Source organism: Geotrypetes seraphini, chromosome 13, assembly GCF_902459505.1.
Source record: "Geotrypetes seraphini chromosome 13, aGeoSer1.1, whole genome shotgun sequence".
Taxonomy (NCBI): Eukaryota; Metazoa; Chordata; class Amphibia; order Gymnophiona; family Dermophiidae; genus Geotrypetes; species Geotrypetes seraphini.
Genome location: NC_047096.1, coordinates 40160786 through 40182227, shown reverse-complemented (window position 1 = coordinate 40182227; position 21442 = coordinate 40160786). Strand labels below are relative to the sequence as shown.

The 21442-nt window shown below is 36.6% G+C and overlaps 1 protein-coding gene across 1 annotated transcript in view; it reads left to right on the top strand.

Annotated features, from left to right (window-relative positions):
- JAM3 (junctional adhesion molecule 3) overlaps positions 1–21442 on the top strand; it is a 147306-nt gene that overhangs the window by 104045 nt on the left and 21819 nt on the right. Inside the window, exon 5 of the mRNA XM_033918892.1 lies at positions 17217–17419. Within this exon, the coding sequence (XP_033774783.1) occupies positions 17217–17419 (203 nt within the window). The remainder of the gene's footprint in view (positions 1–17216; positions 17420–21442) is intronic.

The window sequence follows — 21442 nt, the reverse complement described above, 5'->3', positions numbered from 1 at the left end:
ATACTGGTATCATACCCATTTGATAGCAAACTACAGGTAGAATCATCATTTTAACCGTTTGAACTCTCCCCCACCAAGATAAATGTAATGGATTCCAATGCTCACATAATTCCGTAACCTTTTTTAATAGTATTTTTTCATTTTCTTTTACAGTCTCATCTACTGTATTTTTAATCCATATTCCTAAATATTTTAAACCATCATCCTTCCAAATAAAAGAAAAGGACTCAAACATACTTTTTAAACAATGTACATTGAGTGGAAGAAGTTCAGACTTATTCCAATTTATTTTATATCCTGAAAATTTACCGAACTTGTCTATCAAGTCTAACAAACAAGGAATGGAGGAAACAGGATTTCTCAAATATAATAAAATATCGTCTGCATAAGCAGAGAATTTATATTCCCAATCATTACGAGGAATACCCTGTATCCCCTTTGCTTGATTAATAGCTAATAATAGGGGTTCTAATACTATATCAAAAAGCAAAGGAGATAGTGGACAACCCTGTCTAACTCCCCTATGTAACTGAAAATGATCTGACATTTTATTATTGATATATAATCTTGCCATAGGGGAGCTATACAAAGTCTGAACCATTTGAATAAATCCTGAACCTATACCAAACCATTCCAAGGCTTGATACATGAAATCCCATTCCACTCTGTCAAATGCTTTTTCTGCATCTAGAGATATGGCAAAAGCCGGATCATTCATATTTTTAGTTAAATTTAAAGTGTGGAATGTCAATCTTGTGTTACTAGAAGAATGTCTATTCACAATGAATCCAGTTTGATGTACATCAATTATATAAGGGAAAGCCTTAGCCAATCTCATAGCCAAAGTTTTAGCCAGTAACTTTCCATCTACATTAATTAAAGATATCGGCCTATAGAAGCACCATTTAAAAATCTACATATGCCAGTGAGCAGCTATAACATCTATGTTGATATATTACTCCCCATTTCAGAAAGGAAATGCACATGTGCAGATTTTAAATTCCATTAAAACCCTGCCCTCTTATAATCTACACATAGTGCAGTTGTATGTGTGTATGTGATATGCACATGTAAATTGCAAATAGGGCTTCTAAAATAAGGGGAAAGGACGGGGCCTTAGGTGTCTGAGCCAGTCAGGGCCTTAGGCCCCTCTCCATGCATCACATGATGCACTGAGAAGAAGGCCCAGCATTTTGGATCAGCGGGCCTCAGAGCTGAAGGGACTGAGCCCTCCCTCCTGCTGTCTTCACACAAAGGTACTGTAGTAGATTCAGGGGGTGGGGGAGTTTCAGAGGAGCATCTGGTGGCAGGAGGGAGTGGGCATCCGGCCTGCCTTTTTTGGGGGAGGAGGGTAGGGGATGGTTCAGGGGGATGGCACCTGGCATGGGGGGAGGCCTCTGTTGGCAGGAGGGAATGGGCATCCCTCTTGCCAATTTTTTCTCACGTGGGGGGTTGGCATGGGTCCCTCCTGATGATTTTCGTTGGCATGGGGGAGGGGCATTCCCCGGTGCCAGTTCGTTGGGGAGGGTGCTTTTTTTTAATGGGGCAAATATTGTGTATGTGTAACACATACACAGCATCTGTGCCCATTAAAATAAAAATAAAATTTTCCTGCCCCGAACAGCTGAGTGGCAGGATGCTTCCCCTGCCTTTCAGCTGTTCGGGCTTCCCCTGCCTGCTCTGCGCATGTGTGAGAGTCGCTTTCAATTGGACAGGAGAGATGGGGATTATGGGGAACAAAATTTTTAGTGCATCAATAGCTCTCTTAGAATTGGCCAAAAATCGGATCGGAGCAGACCTACGTGGTCTTACCAATCTTGTTTAGTGCATCTAGCTTATAGTCTGTTAGCTCTAAACTGATTGCAGCAGATAGGGGATCTGAGGCTTTTCCTCCTTCTCTTTTTTGTGGATGACTGTGATTTACAGTATTATAAGAAGTATTTGTTTGATGTAAATAGCGGGGTTCCCAGGGGTTTGTGCTAAGACCACTGGTTTTTAAACATATTTATCAGTGATCTAAAGATGAGAATAACTAGTGAGATAATTAAGTTCGCTGATGACACCAAAGTTCAAAGTTGTTAAATTGCAAGAGGAGTAGAAAAATCATAAGAGGACTATGAGGGGTTGATGAAGAGTTCAGCCTAACCAACTTCCTAAATTCTAAGCATTATTTTGCCACAGTAACTGGTAAGTGTTATGTTGTTTTGCAAAATGCCAATCTGCAGAATCATAATGCTATGTTTTGATGTTGTTTCAGATCATTGATTGAACTATGTCAACGAAAAGGTGTAGAATTTTCAAGTGTGGAATTCCAAGCTGAAATGAAGTTCTTATTCCTGCAGAAGAAAACTCTGAAGGAAATCCATGAATATATAATTCTAACATTGAATGACATATGCCTGTCATACTCCACAGTGGTGTACAAACTTTCACTGTGGAGATTTCAAGCCCGAAGATGCAGCAAGGTCTGGGAGGCCTCAAATGATATCAACTCCTGAAATTGTTGACCATATCCGTGTCCTGATTTTGGCAGATTGATGAATATCGGCTAAAACAATTGCTGAGACACTACAGATATCCAGGGAATAATCCACGAGCAGCTGGGTATGCAGCAAAAGCTGTCGATCAAGTAGGTACCCAAATGTTTAAATGCTGAGGGAGAAATGATGTCGCGTGGACACTTCCAAGTTGATTTTGCAGCATTTTCAGTGAGCTGGTGCCAACTTTTTGGAACGACTAGTTACTATTGATGAAACATGGTATCACCACCATGATCCTGAGATAAACAACAGTCCATGCAATGGCGGCAATCAGGTTCTCCAAGGCCAAGGAAATTCAAGACCCAAAAGTCAGTAGGAAAGGTCATGGCCATGGTGTTTTGGGATCAGGAAGGTGCTGTAATGACTTATCTTCCAAGAGGCCACACAGATAATACAGAATACTACTGTCATTTGTTCTGCTGATTAAAGAAAGTATTGAAAAAAAAAAAAAAGGAGAGGGAAGCTGCGGAAAGTAGTTCTCTTTTTGCAAAGACAGTGCACCCTTCTCACAAGGCTGGCAAAATGATGGATGTTTTGATGCAGTTTGTGTTTCAGTACGTAGACCATCCATCCTACTCATCAGGTCTTGCTCCATCTGACTATTTTGTATTTCCAAACCTTAAAAAGAGTTTGAAAGGGTGACAATTTTCAAGTGATTCGAAGGTGATTGCAACAGTGAAGCAGTATTTTGGTGACCAGACATCAGAGTGCTTTTTGGAAGAGTTGCAAAAACTTCAGACATGATGTGCCAAGTGTGTTAAACGTAGGGAATAACTTATAACATGTGGAATAACTTTTAAGTTTCATGGCTCTACATCATTCCCTTCTTGGTTGGGCTGAGAACCTTTCAGCATCCTGTCGAATGTGAGACTGGGAGACTGAACATCAAAATGGCAGATAACGTTTAAAGTTAACAAGTGCAAAGTGATGCATGTGAGAAAGAGGAACCCAAACTAGTTACATGATGCAGGGTTACACATTAGGAGTTGCCACCCAAGAAAAGGATCTAGGTGTCATCATCAAGAAACCCTCAGCTCAGTGTGTGGCAGTGGCTAAGAAAGCAAATAGAATGTTAGGAATTATCAGGAATGAAATGGAAAACAAAGATGAAAATATTATGCCTTTGTTTCACTGTGTGGTGTGGCTCCACCTCAAATACTTTGTGCAGATCTTGTAACCCATCTCAAAAAAGATATAGTGGAATTAGAGAAAGTAAAGGGAAGAGTGATAAAAGGGATGGGACAACTTGCCTATAAGGAAAGCCTAAAGTGACTAGGACTCTTTAGCCTGGAGAAGAGATGGCTCAGGGGAGTTTTGATGGAGGTCTATAAAATATTGAGTGGAGTGGAATGAGTAGACTAGGGGATATGTGATCAAACTACTAAGTAGTAGATTTAAAACAAACTGGAGAAAATATTTCTTCACTCGATGTGCAATTAGATTCTGGAATTTGTTGCTGCAGAATGTGGTGAAAGCAGTTAGCTTAATGGGGTTTTAAAAAGGTTTAGATAAATTCCTAAAACAAAAGGCCATAAGCCATTATTAAGATGGACTTGGAGGAAATCCATTGCTTATTCCTAGGATAAGCAGCATAAAATCCATTTTTGTTTTGTTTTATAAATCTTTATTCATTTTCTTATGTTACAACAAGTGTTTCAAATAAACTTATTAGAAACTTGAATATACACACTTGATAAACTCACATATTAACATCAAATTTAACATTTCTTTAGAAAATTAATATTATATAAAGTTATAATATTATGCAAGAAATCTAAATTTATATAATTCCTATTGAATATAGTAATCCCCCATCCCTCCCTCCCTCCCAATCAATAATACATAAAATCAACTTTATTGTAAATTCATTCAAATATTGATATAGTATGTAAGAGTCAAAAATAAAATCCCACCCCATTCCCCTCTAATCAAATTTCTTATCATGGGAAAAGTTAATCATTCATTACAGAAATCTGTTAACGGTCCCCAGACTTTTTGAAATTTACTCACATAGCCTTTTTGTGTTGCAATGGTGAGTTCCATTTTGTATATATGGCATACAGAATTCCACCAGAAATTGTAGTTTAACATGTCATGTTTTTTCCAATTATATGTTATTTGCTGTATTGCTATTCCAGTTAAAATAAACAGAAGTTTGTTGTTACTTGCCAAAATTTGACTTCTTGCTCTCATAGTTGTGCCAAATAAAATAGTATCATATGTCAAGGCTACTGGATTTTCCAACATCCTATTAATTTGAGGCCAAATTGATTTGTAGTGTAGTGTAATTTATTTCTTATATACCGCTACATCCGTTAGGTTCTAAGCGGTTTACAGAAAATATACATTAAGATTAGAAATAAGAAAGGTACTTGAAAAATTCCCTTACTGTCCCGAAGGCTCACAATCTAACTAAAGTACCTGGAGGGTAATAGAGAAGTGAAAAGTTGAGTTAGAGGAAAAATAAAAATAAAATAAACATTTTAACAAGACAGCATTGATCTAAATATTTTGGAAGGTAGAAGAGAGGAGAGAAAGGAATAGAAGCAGAAGGGGGAGCCGTTGAACAGTAGAATTCTGGAGAAATTTAAATGATAGAAATAGAACAAAACAAAGACAAAAGGCAAAACAATAGATAAGATTAAAGATAAATCATAAGCTGGAAAGAAAAAATAAAATAAAACTTTGTCTTCAATCCACGATTTCAGCGTCAGTGATGAAGTGGAGCAAGTAAGTTTAGGAGATATATATATCTGGAACAATGGGGGACCGAGTAACTTGCCCAGGTTCACAAGGAGCAGCATGGGTTTGATGCAGATGTTCATCCTACATATCAACAGCACATAAATGCCCATTTCTCCAAGTAGTTTAGAACAGGCTGTACATCAGATCCTGTTCTTTTTTTTTTTTTTAAACTTTATTTGGTTTTTAATGCCAACAAAAAGTGCAATATAATTTATATACAGATCCTGTTCTGAAATACTTGTGGAATGAGATGGTTCAACCAGGACATTTAAATTCCGGTTTGAACATCCTTTCTAAAATGGTGCTCCACATAAAAAGTAAGTGCTGTATATTTTGAGTTTCCATTTACCCCTGTCGCAAGTTAAACACATTCAACTTTCCTTTGGCCATTTAACGCAACCAAACGGGGCACTAACTGTACTGTTTGCTGGAAATAATTGCTGAGATGTACACTTTTAAACATTGCTCGTAGGAGACATCTCGTTTGCCAATGGAGGTACATCTGATTCTACTTCAACTGGATTTTCATAGACATGCTCCACAGTATCCTCTTCACTCTGATACTTAGCAAAATTGACAAACACCTGATCAAGAGTTGTCTGGAAAACGGAATAATCTTCAATATTCAGCTGTTCTTTGTTGTCGGTGAAGGCACTGAAAATATTTGACAAGCACGTGTGGCCAGATGGTAGCCGATACTGCAGAGTATTATGATGTTTTTCTTTAAGAACACTGCCAGGGAAGGTGTTTTCAACAAATTCTTCAACTGATGTCAATTGTGGAGTTGAACCAGCAACTCTCAGTATCACTGTGTACCCGTCTCCAAATCTGTTTTTCAAATGTTGGATGCTTCCAAGACATTTGAACTGGCCATTCACCATGATTGCCATTCTGGTGCATAACGCTTCACATTCTTCCATGCTGTGTGATGTCAAAACAACTGATCTCCCTTCCTTAATAATGCTAAGAATGCAGTCCCACAGGAAGCGCCGAGCCTTTGGATCCATGCCAGTTGTTGGTTCATCCAGGAAAACTATAGGTGGACATCCAATCAGAGCTATGGCTGTTGAAAGTTTTCTCTTGTTTCCTCCACTGTATGTTCCTGCTGACTTTGTAGCATATTTGATCAGTCCCAGTTTCTTAATACCCCACTCAGCTACCTTCTTTACATCATTCTCAGGAACGCCACGGAGGCGGGCATAGAACTCTAAATGTTCACGTCCATTTAAGAGATCATCTAGCACGTCAAACTGAGGGCAGTAACCCATGTTCTGATGCACCTCTCTCATTTGGGTTAAGATGCTGAATCCATTTATGAATGCGTCTCCACCAGTAACAGAAATGTCTCCTGTCAGCATTTGGAAGGTTGTTGTTTTGCCAGCTCCATTTATTCCCAACAGACCAAAACACTCAGCTTGTGGAACACCCACAGAAATTCTGTTAACAGCAGGTTTCTTCTTCTTTTTATAAACCTTGGTCAGTTCCAGAATAATAATATGAATGGACAATAGAATAAAAGGTGGTCTAATATCCCAACTTCAACATGACAGTGCCAGCATCTATTAGACTTAGAACTATCTATCTTTTGTAAACGAACAGGGGTCCAAAAAGCTCTATGTAAAAGAAAAAAACAAGTTTGTCTCATAGATGCTGACACCGTACATTTTAACCTCCAAGACCAAAGTCGTGGCCATTGAGATGCAGTAATTTGGTGCTTTATCTCAATGCTCCAAATGTCTCTAAGACCATTTTTTGGTTTTTTATTTACAAATCTAGATATTAATTTGCACCACTGTGCGGCTTTATGATCTGTTGAATCCATCTGGAAACATAAGAATTCCAAACTATGATAATTAGTGAGATTTTTCCATTCAGGGAACCCTACCTGAATGGACTGCTTCAATTGCAACCATCTAAAATATTGTGACTTATTAAGATCAAATTTATGTTGTAATTGTGAAAACTCCAGCAACTTACCATTTTGTATTACATCATCCAAAATACGAATACCTGCTATCATCCAATGTTTCCAGATGATTTTAAAACCGCCAATTTTGATCTTGGGGTTTAACCAAATCGTTTGAGTTGTTGATTTACTTATTGGAATAGGAGTTAAATTACTTATATATCTTAGAGTTTTCCAGGTATCCATAAATATTCTATGCTCTTTATATAACCTTTATTGATGTAAAAATAGTAATTGTCTGGATGTACATAAAGCTCTCTTTCCTTTTCAAAAAGACGCCTCAGCCCCACCACTCCGCCGCTTAAAGTGTTTCATATCGCGGGAAGCATATTGTGGTGCTTCATCATTGGCTGTCAATTTTTGAAACAAGTTTTATATAAGTTATTTTTTCTTTACTTTTTTCTTTAGTTTATCATAGAATAAATATTTAGTTGGAGCTAGTTTATCCACTTATATCCTTTGGAAAGTAAATAGTACTTAGTACTTATCTCAGCCAAAGACCCAGGGAGTCAGACCCGACATGTTTCACACGTCCTGGTGTTTTATCAAGGGTCTCCCAAGGGTGCCGCTGTCATCCGACTCCTGTATGAGATCTTATTCTCATAACTACAGGAGTCGGATGACAGCGGCACCCTTGGGAGACCCTTGATAAAACACCAGGACGTGTGAAACATGTCGGGTCTGACTCCCTGGGTCTTTGGCTGAGATAAGTACTAAGTACTATTTACTTTCCAAAGGATATAAGTGGATAAACTAGCTCCAACTAAATATTTATTCTATGATAAACTAAAGAAAAAAGTAAAGAAAAAATAACTTATATAAAACTTGTTTCAAAAATTGACAGCCAATGATGAAGCACCACAATATGCTTCCCGCGATATGAAACACTTTAAGCGGCGGAGTGGTGGGGCTGAGGCGTCTTTTTGAAAAGGAAAGAGAGCTTTATGTACATCCAGACAATTACTATTTTTACATCAATAAAGATTTGACTGGATAGATAATACAATAATAATAATTTTCCTGCCACATTTTGCAGCTTTATATAACCTTGGCATTTTGATACTAACTAAATGACTAAGACGCAAGGGAAACATAAGTCTCCATTCTAACCAGAACCAGTCTGGAATATTATCAGTGGGCTCTGGGAGGATCCAATACATACCTTGACGTAAAATATAGGCTTGATGGTACCTATAAAAATTGGGAAAATTTACCCCTCCCTCCACAATTGGCCTTTGCAACGACACTAAAGCAATTCTGGGATTTTTACCAAGCCAAATAAATTTTGTCAAAATCCTATTTAATTTTTTATAAAGAGTCTTGAAAGAAAACTGGTATCATCCCCATTTGGTAACAAACTACAGGCAAAATCATCATTTTTACAGTTTGTACTCTTCCCCACCAAGATAAATGCAAAGGATTCCATTGCTCACACATTTCTGTCACCTTTTGTAATAGACATTTTTCATTAATTTTCATTGTTTCATCCATTGTTTTTGTAATCCAAATTCCCAGATATTTAATAGCATCCTCCTTCCAAACAAAAGAGAATGTATCGAATAAACTTTTTGTACAATGTAATGTAATGTAATTTATTTCTTATATACCGCTACATCCGTTAGGTTCTAAGCGGTTTGAAGAAAATATACATTAAGATTATAAATGAGAAGTAAGAAGGTACTTAAAAAATTCCCTTACTGTCCCGAAGGCTCACAATCTAACTAAAGTACCTGGAAATTAATAAAGAAGAGAAAATAAAGATGGTTGAAAAAAGAAAAATTCTATGTGAACTTATAGGATGGAAATTAAACTGACAGTGAAGAACTGTATGAAAAATACATATGGAATGTAGTTAGAGAGGGTAGGTTACAATCTATTTATGGTATTTGTTTAATTGGAAGGTGTTAAGGTGGGTAATTTGGGGGAAGGTTATCTGAAGGTAGGTGAATCTTCTGGAGGTAAAAGAGGAGGGGTTAAGATATTTGGATGAATTTTTTGAAAAGCAGGGTTTTGATTTCTTTTCTGAATGTTTTGAAGTTGTCTGATATTGTCATAAGATTGGAGATGGAATGGTTGATTTTTGCTGCTTGTGTTGCCAGAAGGTTGTCAAACATTTTCTTGCATTGTGTGCCTTTGAGTGGGGGGAAGGCGAAAGGGTTCGAGGTTCTTCTGTGTCTTGAGGTGGAGATTTAGTTTAAGCGGTTGTTTAGATAGGAGGGGGAAGAGCCGTGTAATGCTTTGAATATCAGGCAGTGGAATTTGAATTGGATTCGTGCTTGTATGGGTAGCCAGTGAGAGTCTAAGAAGGCAGTTGTTATGTGATCATATTTTTTGAGTGAGTAGATCAATCTGAGGGCGGTGTTTTGTATGGTCTGGAGTTGTTTTATCATAGTGGTTGGACAAGGAAGATATAGGGAGTTGCAATAATCCAGCAGACCTAAGACTAGGGATTGGACGATTAGTCTAAATTGTGCTTGGTCAAAGAATTTTCTGATTTTACGGAGATTTCTCATGGTTAGAAAAGCTTTCTGGGTTGTTTTGTTGATCTGGGGCTGCATTGTGCAACATCTGTCTATCGTAACTCCTAGGAGTTTTAGTTCGGGTTGTATTGGGTATTTGGTATTTTTGATTTTCAGTTCAGTGATGGTAGGAGTTTGGGCTTTTTCGAGCAAAAGGAATTTTACAATGTACATTTAATGGAAGAATTTCTGATTTATTCCAATTTATCTTATACCCTGAAAATTTTCCAAATTTCTCAATCAACTCTAGTAAATATGGAATGGTAGATTCTGGATTCCTCAAATATAATAGTATATCATCTGCATAAGCAGATATCTTATATTCTCTATCTGAATGTGGTATACCCTGTATTTCCTTTACTTGTTGGATAGCCAATATTAAGGGTTCTAAAACAATATCAAACAACAAAGGAGACAAGGGACAACCTTGTCTAACTCCCCTCTGCAAATTAAATTTTTCTGAAAAAGTATTATTAATATCTAGCAGAAGGGGAACTATACAACGTTTGTATTATTTGTATGAATCCAGGACCTATACCAAACCATTCCAATGTCTGATACATAAAGGTCCATTCTACTCTATCAAAAGCTTTCTCTGCATCTAGAGAAATAGCAAAAGCAGGCTCTCTCATTTTCTTTGTTAAATATAATATATGGAATGCCAATCTGGTATTATGAGATGAATGTCTTTGAGCAACGAATCCTGTTTGATGCATGCCTATAATATGAGGAAGAGCTTTAGCCAATCTTAACGCCAAAATTTTTGCTAGTAATTTACCATCTATATTTATTAAAGATATTGGCCTATAGTTTGAAACCAAAGTAGGATCTTTATTTGGCTTTGGCAAAACAATATTTAAAGATTCTGCCATAGTGCCAATAATAGAACCTTTATTAAGTTGATACTGATATAGATTTAATAAATAAGGTAGTAGGAAATTTTGAAATGTTTTATAAAACTCTACCGTATATCCATCACCACCTGGAGCGGATCCAATTCTAAGGGACTTCAAAGCTGTTCCTAATTCTTTTAATGATATTGGCTCTTCTAAGCTTCGTTTTACATGTTCAGGAATTTTTGGACCCTCTAACATTTTCAAAAATTCTAAACCATCTTTTTCTTTGTCTAAATAAGTCTCGGAAGAATAAAGAGATCTATAAAACTTTAGGAATTGGTTTAAAATAGGCTCAATTTGTGTAACTGTTTCACCATTTTCATCTTTAATGGCAATTAATTTTGATTTTCTTTTTTTCGCTTTAAGATAATTTGCCAATATTCTTCCCGCCTTATTTGAGTTTCCATAATACAATGCTTGCTGAGAAAATAAATCTTTCCTAATCAACTTAGATGAAATCTCATTATACTTGCCCTTAACCTTTAACAATTCTTGTTGAATAGAATATTCCCATTTTTCTATAAGTTTAGATTCTAAAAATTTAATATCTTTCTCTAAGTTTAAAATTTTTTTTTAATCTGTTTTTGAAGATAAGCAGAATAAGAAATTATTTGTCCTCTCATTGATGCCTTAAAAGCATCCCATAATATTTCCATAGAGATTTCGTCCTTATCATTCAATTGAAAATAATCTTTCATTTTTATTTGAAGATTCTCACAAAATAATGTATCAGCAAACAATGTCAAACTTCCAAATTGGTCTATTAGTATTTTGATCTGTAATCTTAATTTCAATCCATACTCCACCATGATCAGATAAAATGATTGGATCAATGGCAGCTTGTGTCACTTGATGTATCAAATGATTTGAAATAAAAATATAATCTATTCTTGAGAAAGAATTATGAACATGAGAACAAAAAGAAAATTCCCGTCCATCAAAATGAAGTACTCACCAAATATCTGTCAAATCGCAAGATTGTACAAAATTATCTAATCCCAAAGATTTCATAAATCTTCTTGGGTTTTTATCCAATAGAGGATCCATAACAGCATTGAAATCCCCAGCTACTATTAGATTTGAAGTAGCCAGTGGCAAAATCAGTTGTTGAAGAGTCTTAAAAAATTCATTTTGATTCGAATTAGGGGCGTATATATTAAACAACGTCATGGTAGTATTTCCCATTCTCATTTCCACATTCACCCATCTTCCATTAGTATCCGATGCCTTTAATTTGAATGAAGCAGAGCATTTTTTATTCACTAGAATAGCAACACCCGCTTTTTTCCCTATAGCTGGAGAAAAGAAACAGTGCTTGACCCAACCTCCTTCTAGCTTATTAGATTCAATATGTGAAAGGTGGGTCTCCTGTATGAAACATATATCCGCATTTTGCCTCTTTAAAAATAATAATGCTTTTTTCCTTTTTATCATATGATTCAGACCATTAACATTCAAAGATAATATTTTAAGATCCATTTATATTTTTATAATACTTTTTTCCCAAAATTAAACAGTAAATAATTTTTCTTAGTAATTTTTCCCAATACATAAAATACTTTATAATGTCCCCACCCTCACCCAACCCTCCATTATATATCTCCCCCCCATCCCCTCCCACCCATCCCCAATTAAATACGAAAACTTGGATACGCAGGTTGAGGTTAGGTATAAATAACTCCCACAAGCTACTACAAAATTTAACTATAATTACTACCAATAAATTTTTCACTGTATCAGTTAAACTATTTTTTTTTTTTAATCTAGCATAACCCTTTTTCTTCTTTTTTATCTTATAAATCTCAAACTTAAACATGACATATCAGTTTTACCATAAGAGATAGATTGTTATTTCCCCTTCACTCCCAATAAATTTGCATTAATAATGGGTCCATTTCTATGGCTTAGCTTGAATTGTATTGTATAGTAATTGTCTTCCTAATATTAAATTTTAAGGGATGTTAAAAAAAAATCTTTTTACATGTATTAAAAGAATCTATAAGAACTTAAGGTCTATTCCAGATTTATGAAGAAATCCTCATCTAATCTTGCCTTTTTTTTTTTTTGGTCCTGAGGTTGCTTCAAACAGAAATCGAATATTTAAAAAAAAAAATAAATAAATAAACTTTCAACAACTACATTCATACGCGCTTTTTTTTTTTTTTTTTCTCCTTCCTCTTCCCTCCCATCAACGGTAAAAATTAAGATCTTGTTATATGGATGGGCTAAGATTTTTAGTTAACATCACAGGAAATATATTCTCTTAAGCAACGGTAATATAGCCCCGACGTAACAAAGTGACATGTTCTTGACATATCAAAATATAAATAATTTTATGAGGTACAAGTATAAAGCACCAAGAATCATAAAGATGAAGACTAGAATCATACCGGGAGAGCCTGTAGGGTAAAATAAGATCGTTCAGCATAGAATCTTTTCGGACATATTTTGAAACGCAAATTAAACCGGAAGTACCTCCTCTAGCAGGAAATCACCCATTTTAACCAATCCTTTCTATTTTTACTCATGACTTTATATTTGTTAATATGATTGAAGGATTTCTTTTCTTCCCTTGTAAGTAACACCCCTAACTTTTCTATATCCAATCAGCGACTCTTTTAATATAAGGTCATTGAGTATATAAAAATCGTATCTTATGCAAATTTCAATCGGATCACTGCCATCATCACAGCCTTACATGTAAGTCTACTTGTATTTAATAAATTCATAAATGTGTTTTAAGATTTCTTAAGATTGTATGTTCTCATCTTGCTTCGCTGTTAAGAATGTTCATGTTGTTCAAATTGTAGTTCCACCTTCATGCGATTCTATTCCGTTGCAATAAAAGTTCTAAGTCTCAACCGAAGTTCTTTGTATAGTTCTGTTGGCAAAAGTTAATATTTATAAATTAAATATATATAAATGATAATTAAAAATTCCCTTTAGATGACTTTAAGAGGTCATTGGTTGTTCATATTGCTCGAGAAAATCTTGTAGTTTTTTAGGGTCAGAAAAATTTAGAGTTTTATTTGCGATTGTAACTTTCATTACTGCTGGATAAAGGAGCCCATATCTGGCCCCTAGTGATCTTAATTGGGGTCTCATATCCAGGAATTGTTTTCTTCTTGATGCAGTTTCTCTCGCAAAGTCAGGGACAATGTGTATTTTTGCGTCCTGGCATTTGAGATTTTTGATCTCCTTGGCAAGTTGACAAATTTCTATTGCTTGTTGATGTCTCAAAAGTTTAAAAATTAAAGTCCTTGGACCTGTTTGAGATGTTTTCTTCTGTGCTGGTATCCTGTGTGCCCTTTCGATTTCTAATGCAGTCTTGAATTTTAATGGGAACACTTTAGGCAGAAACTGTTCCAGGAAAGTTATAGGATCGTTTTTTTCCACCCCTTCCGGCATTCCGATGATTCTTAAATTATTTCTTCTTTCACGATTCCGGCTGTCTTCAAGGTCTCTTTTAATTTCTTCGACCTCCTTCCATATTATTTTGCTTTTTCTTATGTCCATATTTAATTGCTCTGAATTGTCTTCCAAAATATTTATTCTATTTTCTGCCACATCTACTCTTTTTGTGAGAATTGCAGCATCATCTATTGCTTTTTGTAACTTTTTATTGCTGTCTAATACGATTTCTTTAATTTGCCGTAATTCTTCCATAACGTCGGGGCTTTCATCTGATGGCAACGGAACTTTTGAAGGAGGAGTTCCCGGCTCTGGTTTTGATCTCTTATTGCTTCCTGTACCGGATCCTCCAGCCCCCGAATCGCATTTGTTCTGTTTGCTAGATGCCATAGTCTGATAATATTCAGCTTTTTCCCTTTTAAAATTTAATTTTTTTTGTAGTATTTTCTATAAATAGAGCTTGTTTGCACGGAGCTACTCTCTCACCCAACCATCAGAATTCGCGTCCAAGCCACGCCCCCCAAAAATCCATTTTACTCCTTGGGATTTTGCCAGGTACTTGTGACCCGGGTTGGCCACTGTTGGAAACAGGATACTAGAGTTTATGGACCTTTGGTCTGTTACAGTATGGCAACTCTTATGTTCTTTTAAGGGAGATACGATTGAGGACCATAAAATCCTAGGTGGAATAGATGCTTACTGGGATACTTCCTAGAAGGTTTAGAGTGGGTTAGGTGACTTTAATTTAATTAATATGACTTTAATTTTAGTCACAAAGATAACAATAGTATGAGCCTGGAAGAAATTCCAGAGTCCTATTTTCCAATTATGGAGGGGAGGTAGGTGAGGAACTCGTAGAAATGATAGGATTACATTCATGGTGAATAGACAAAAGGATAATTGTGAGAAATGGTAGTTCTGGTGCACCCTTCAAGGTAAGAGGTTGCATAGTTTATTATCTGAGTACCTTACAAGTAATATATCCAACTCTACCCCTATAGCTACATCTGTAAGATGTCCACAGAGGAAAAAGTATCTTTACAAATCATTCTAAACCATGAAGGCTTGGGGGAGGGGGTCAAGGGAATTGTATTTGGGTTTGAACCTTAGGTCTGATCTGATCTTGCTAGTGGTACCTCGGTTTACGAGTGCACCAGTTTGGGAGTGTTTTGCAAGACGAGCAAAACATTTGTAAACTTGGTGCCTCGTAAACCGAGCTTGCCTCGCTTTACGAACGCCCCCCCCCCCCGCGATCTGGCATCCCCCCAGCAATCCGGCATCCCCCCCGCTCACGTTGCCCCCTCCACCGCGATCCTACTTTCCCCCCCCCCCCCCCCCGAGCAGTCAATGACACTTCCTTTACCCGACTTGGCACCAGTGTGGTGCCCGAAGATCCTCCCTCTTCTGGCACGGCCTGGGCTGGGCGGTGCATCGGAGATCCTCCTTCTTCTGGTCTGGGCTGGGCTGGACTGGCTTTGAGCATGCGTAAATGCTCAAAGCCAGTCCAGCCCAGCCCAGAAGAAGGAGGATCTCCGACGCACCGCCCAGCCCAGCCCAGCCCAGGATCTTCAGGCACCGGCACTGGTGCCAAGTCGGGTAAAGGAAATGTCATTGACTGCTCGGGGGTGGGGGGGGAAGTAGGATCGTGGTGGAGGGGGGCAATGCGAGTGAGGGGAGGATGCCGGTTCGCAGGGGGGGAAGCTGGATCGCAGGGAGGGGTTTGGAACAGTGTCAGATTCCTCAAGGGGGGGGAGAATGGAGCAGCGCCGGTAGCCTCGGGGGGGGGGGAGGAGGTGGAACCAATCAAAGCAGTTTCCCTTACTTCCTATGGGGAAACTTGCTTTGATATACGAGCAATTTGGTTTACGAACATGCTTCTGGAACGAATTATGCTCGCAAACCAAGGTTCCACTGTATTTGTAAATGAAGCTTTGGCATTTGATTATGGATTGGATTTTAGTTTTTATTTTGTTCTTTTCATGTTTGGTACAGTTTACATATAAAATTTCACTCTAGATATTAGAAATTGCTATAGTGCTATTGGTTAGTAATGTTTGTACTCATATTCTGGAATGTTCAATAAAGATGGAATAATATAAAACATTAAAAAAAAATCCTGGGTGGAGTGGAACAGGTGAATGCAAATAAATTGTTTACTTGCCAAAAAGCACAAACAGACAGGAAAATTTACTCTCTCTAGTTGGTCCTAAACAACAAAAAAGCAACAAGTTCACAACTCCTGGAAAGCAACAAGAAGAGCAAACCAGAGAGTACATAGTCCAAAAGCAAATTTACTATAGTGACAACAGCATGAGGGGGAGCGCAAGACTTACTTTAATGCTAAGAGGTTCCCTGGGCAGCGCGTGTATCTAGCCTGAGCTCGAGCCCTAGCAATGCCTTGAAAGTTTGCATTATTGGCTCCGGGAACTGAATCATTCAAGCCCGTTATCAGAAACTTTATGCAAATCATCATTGGTTCCCTGAAGCAGGAACGAAACGTGGCACGTCGGAACATGCAAGCTATAAGATAAGTTTACTGTTCTTTTTCAACTAGACTTACCCAAGCAAATAAGTTTAGCCCTAGTGGCACATTATAAGTTTACATATTTGAAATCCTTTTCATTTTTGAATACGTGATGATTGGGCGGTGAGGCAGTAATGTTGGGGGTTTTCCCCAGTTATTGCCTCCATGATTCTGAGCGTAAAGTTTGTTAATAGTTTATGAACTATTGATACAGTATACTTACAAACATTACCAAGAGTGATTTTTTTTCTGCATTTAGACATTTTCCTTTATCACTCGACTTTTGAATGATTTAAGTGTATTGCCCCTATCTGTGTGATTCACTATGTAAGCTGAACTGAGGGTGATTGTAAACTGCTACCAGATTGGTGTTTGCAGGTACATTCATTGATCTGGTACTATTGCCTCCGAGGTTGCCCCAAGTGGGATGAAACTTGGTCAAATAAGACATATGTTTTAACACCTCATATGTTGTTTCTATAATAAATCTGCCTTTGGACTATCTATTCTGGCTTGCTCTTTCTAGTGAGAAAGCTTGGGGTTGGACTGATTTTTTGGTGATAGAATTCTGCTTGTAAAACCTATTTATAACATGTCTATCTTTTTTACCTAAAGTGAAACCAGTTACTCCAAGATGCAGCGTACCCAATGCTGTGCCAGTGGGCAAGACAGCAGTGCTTCATTGCAGAGAGAATGAGGGACGACCAAATTCTATGTACCGCTGGTACCGAAACAGTGAGCCCCTCCCTGACAACTCCAAATCTAACCCCAAATTTGTGAATTCTTCTTTCACCTTGGATCCCAAAACAGGCACTTTGGTAAATAATATGCACCAGCTAATACTGCATTCTCAAGAAATGCAGTACCTACTCACCCAACAAATACGCCGGTAACTAACACATTTTAATGATGCTCGGTTCCTGTTCCTTCTAATCCCAGCCATTTTAAGTTTTGTTTTGTAATTTTTATTTTTTTTTGGGGGGGAGGGATAATATATTTGCTTTCTCCCCTTGTTTTATGTGATATTGCATACTTAGTGTAATTTTTTAGTAGGGTACAATAAATGAACACATAAGAGAGGCAACATTCAGCCTGTGACAGCCAGAGTTTTTTTAAACACTGATCACTTACAGCTGAATTAGGCCTGTAAATTCAGTGCCAGCACCTATCCAGGTACTGAAGCTGAATAATCTGACTCTGGTTACCTAGTTGCTATCAATATTCAGCATCAGTACCTATAAAAGGGAAGAGAAAAGGGATGAAATTTGATATTTCGTCTTTCAGTGGTTACAATCAAAGTGGTTTATATATTATATATAGGTACTTATTTTGTACCTGGGGAAATGGAGAGTTAAGTGACTTGCCCAGAGTTACAATGAGCTACAGTGGGAATCAAGCCTGGTTCCTCCAGGTCACTGCACTAACCATTAGGCTAATCAAGTTTCAAGTTTATTAAATTATTTGATTAAACGCTTTTCAGGATACAAAGCGTTTTACAAAGAAATAAAATTGGATTTCTTAAAATCACAAATACATCGTAAATAAAAATAATTACTTAAAAAATTAAAAAACAAACTGGGGTAACAAACACATGGAACAGTAGGAAAGGAGGGAAAAGAATAAATACAATAAAAAAAAACAAAAAACAAGATGAGTTAATCAGATTGGGTTAGAACATGAGGATAATGTGAGAAAAGGATTTACAGACTTGAAAATCTAAAAAAAAGGGGATATATACTCAGAGTTTAATATAAAATGATAACATTAGGAATGAACCGAAAAATAAACTTTTAGTTAAAGGCTTCTTTAAAAAGAAAACACTTTAAACTATTTTTGAATTTATTCAAATCTTGTTCAAGTCTTAAATGAAGAGGAAGTGAGTTCCAAATAGTAGGGGCTGTAACTGAAAAAATCAGGTCACGGCGAGTACCGATGACTTTCAAAGAGGGAACATAAAGGGACACTTGTGAAGATGATCTGAGAACTCTAGAGGGGCTGTAAGGGATCAGAAGCCTGTCTATAAATGCAGGTGTATTATTTCTTAATGTCTTAAAGACTAATAGTGCTATTTTATAGGTAATTCTATATGAAATTGGTAGCCAGTGAGCATTTTGAAGCAGCGGTGTAACATGATCGAATTTTTTGGAACCTGTGATTACCTTTATTGCAGTGTTTTGTATGATTTGGAGGCGCCTTATATCCTTAAGATATGCCCCCTTTAACAAGGAATTGCAGTAGTCTAGTTTTGAAATCACTAGAGAATGTATTAAAGTATTGAGTGAAGATGAATCTAGAAGGGGAACCAATGAACGGATCATTCTTAGTTTATAGAAACAATTTTTCACCAAAGCACTGATGTGTAGTCTGAAAGAAAGATTATTGTCTAAAATGACGCCTAAGATTTTTGTATTGGTAGTGAGGTATAGAGGTTTGTTATCTATTAAGATTGGGTTGATTAGTTGTACACCCTCTTTCCCTGAAAAAAGCATAGATGTAGATTTATTGATACTTAAAGAAAGTTGATTATTGTTCAACCAATCGTGAACTTTGGCCAGCTTACGGTTGATTTCAAGTATATCCTGGGAGCTTGAAGAATCAATAGGGTGTAAAAGTTGGAAATCATCCGCGTAGGCATACACTGTAAATCCTATAGATTGACAAAGGGTTAAGAGAGGGGCCAGATAAATATTGAAAAGTAATGGAGACAATATGGACCCTTGAGGTACACCATAATTTGTTTGATAAGGCTTTGAGATAGAATTGTTAAAGTGTACAGAAGAAGATCTATTGGTAAAATATGACTGAAACCAATCTAAAACTTGGTCTTTGATGCCAATGGAAGAAAGGCGGTGAAGTAGTAAATGGTGATCAATAGTGTCAAAGGCTGCCGCTAAGTCTAAGGAAATGAGAATGACAGATTTATGTTGGTCCAGAAAGTAATGAATAGTAGTAACGAGACCTAATAAAGAGTGTTCTGTTGAGTGATTCTTGCGAAATCCTGCTTGATTGGGATGCAAGACATGAGTTTTGTCTACAAAGTCTGATAACTGTTGAAAAACTACCTTTTCAGTTAGTTTAGCTAGGAATGGAAGACTCGCAATTGGACGATAGTTAGAACAGTCGCAAGTACTAGTTTTAGAATCCTTGATAATTGGTAGAAGAACTGAATGTTTCCAGTCTTCTGGAATTGATGATGTTGACAAGCTTTTGTGGATAATTTGTAGAATAATTGGACCGAAAATTGAGAAATATCGTTTAAGTAGAAAAGGAGGAAATGCTTCATTTTTAGAACCTTTAAGTTTTATTGATTGAAATAACTGTCTTAGTTCAGATAGAGTAGGAATGATAAACTTGGAGCATGTAGCTTGAAAATTAATTTGATCTTCATCAAAAATAGCAGGAGTTTTGTTGGTTATATTAGCTTTGATAGTATTAATTTTTGTATAAAAAAAATCAGCTAAACAGTCAGCTGTGAGTGAATCATTGACAGGAATATCCGGTTTAAGTTTAAAGGTAGTTAATTGTTTTAACATTTTGAAAAGTAATGAAGAATTCTTAGTCATAGATATTTTTTTATTGTAATATTTTTTTTTTGCATCGTTGATCTTTTGGCGGTAATATTGGGAGTGATTTTTGTACGTTTCCAGATTGTTTGATGTGGGTTTGGCTCGCCATTTACGTTCAGCTGAACGTAACTGTTGTTTTAGTAATACAAGAGAAGAGTTGAACCAGGGGTTTTTTTGTTTTTTTGGTGAGATAGTTTTAATTGTTATAGGAGCAATTTTATTTAAAAGAGATTGACAGGTGTTGTTCCAGGTAATTAGTTGGTTGTTTATAGATAGAGATTTAAAGTTGTCCAGATCCAGTAATGGTGTAACGAGAAGCGAGTCATCTATATTTTGGAAGTCTCTTACTTTAATAATCTTGGGAGATCTAAAGGGATCATGAGGGGGGTAAATAACTAGTGTTGATTGAATTAGACTATGGTCAGACCATGGGACTTTTAAGATTTCTAGATCTGAAAAATTATCAAATAATTCCCCTGAGGCAAAAATCATATCTAGAGTGTGTCCTTTGATATGTGTTGGGCCAATTTTGAAGGGTATAAGGTCAAGATCTTTCATGTGAACAAGAAATTCGGAAGTATAAGGGTTGGATTTATCCTCGAAATGGAGATTGAAATCTCCAAGAAGTATAGTAAAAGGTGAAGTGGTAACAAAATTTGAAACAATAGATAATAACTGGGTGAAAGAAGATTGATTAATTGGAGGAGGGTTATATAGTAGAAGTAATTTAATATTTGGATTCGAATTAAGTTTTAATTGAATATATTCAATAGTACCAATGATTTGAGTGAATTCAACTACTGGGGATAAGTTGGCTTTGTAAATGATTGCAAGGCCACCTCCTTTTTTATCTGTGCGATGATTAAAACAATAGTTATAGTTAGGGGGAGAAGCATAAGACAAATAAGCTTCATCACCCTCCTTAAGCCAGGTTTCTACAATACAAAGAAGATCAAGTGATTGATTGGTTAAAAGATCTTTAATAATGTGATGTTTGGAACGTAGTGATCTGACATTAATTAACCCTATTTTTAAAAACTTTTTTGATGTTGCTAAAGTAGTGTATTTGGGTGAAAATTTGTTTAATGACTGAAAAGAAGTAGATGAAGTAAGATTAATTAGATTAGAGGGGTTAAAAGTAGTCAAGGAGTCTGCTGGGGGGGGTCTGTGACCCCATTGAACCTGAATTTGAGATGAGAAAGGATTCATGGATAAAGGACTGGTGAAAGACCAAAATAAAATTAGAAGAATTCCAAATTTATTATGGATTGTAGG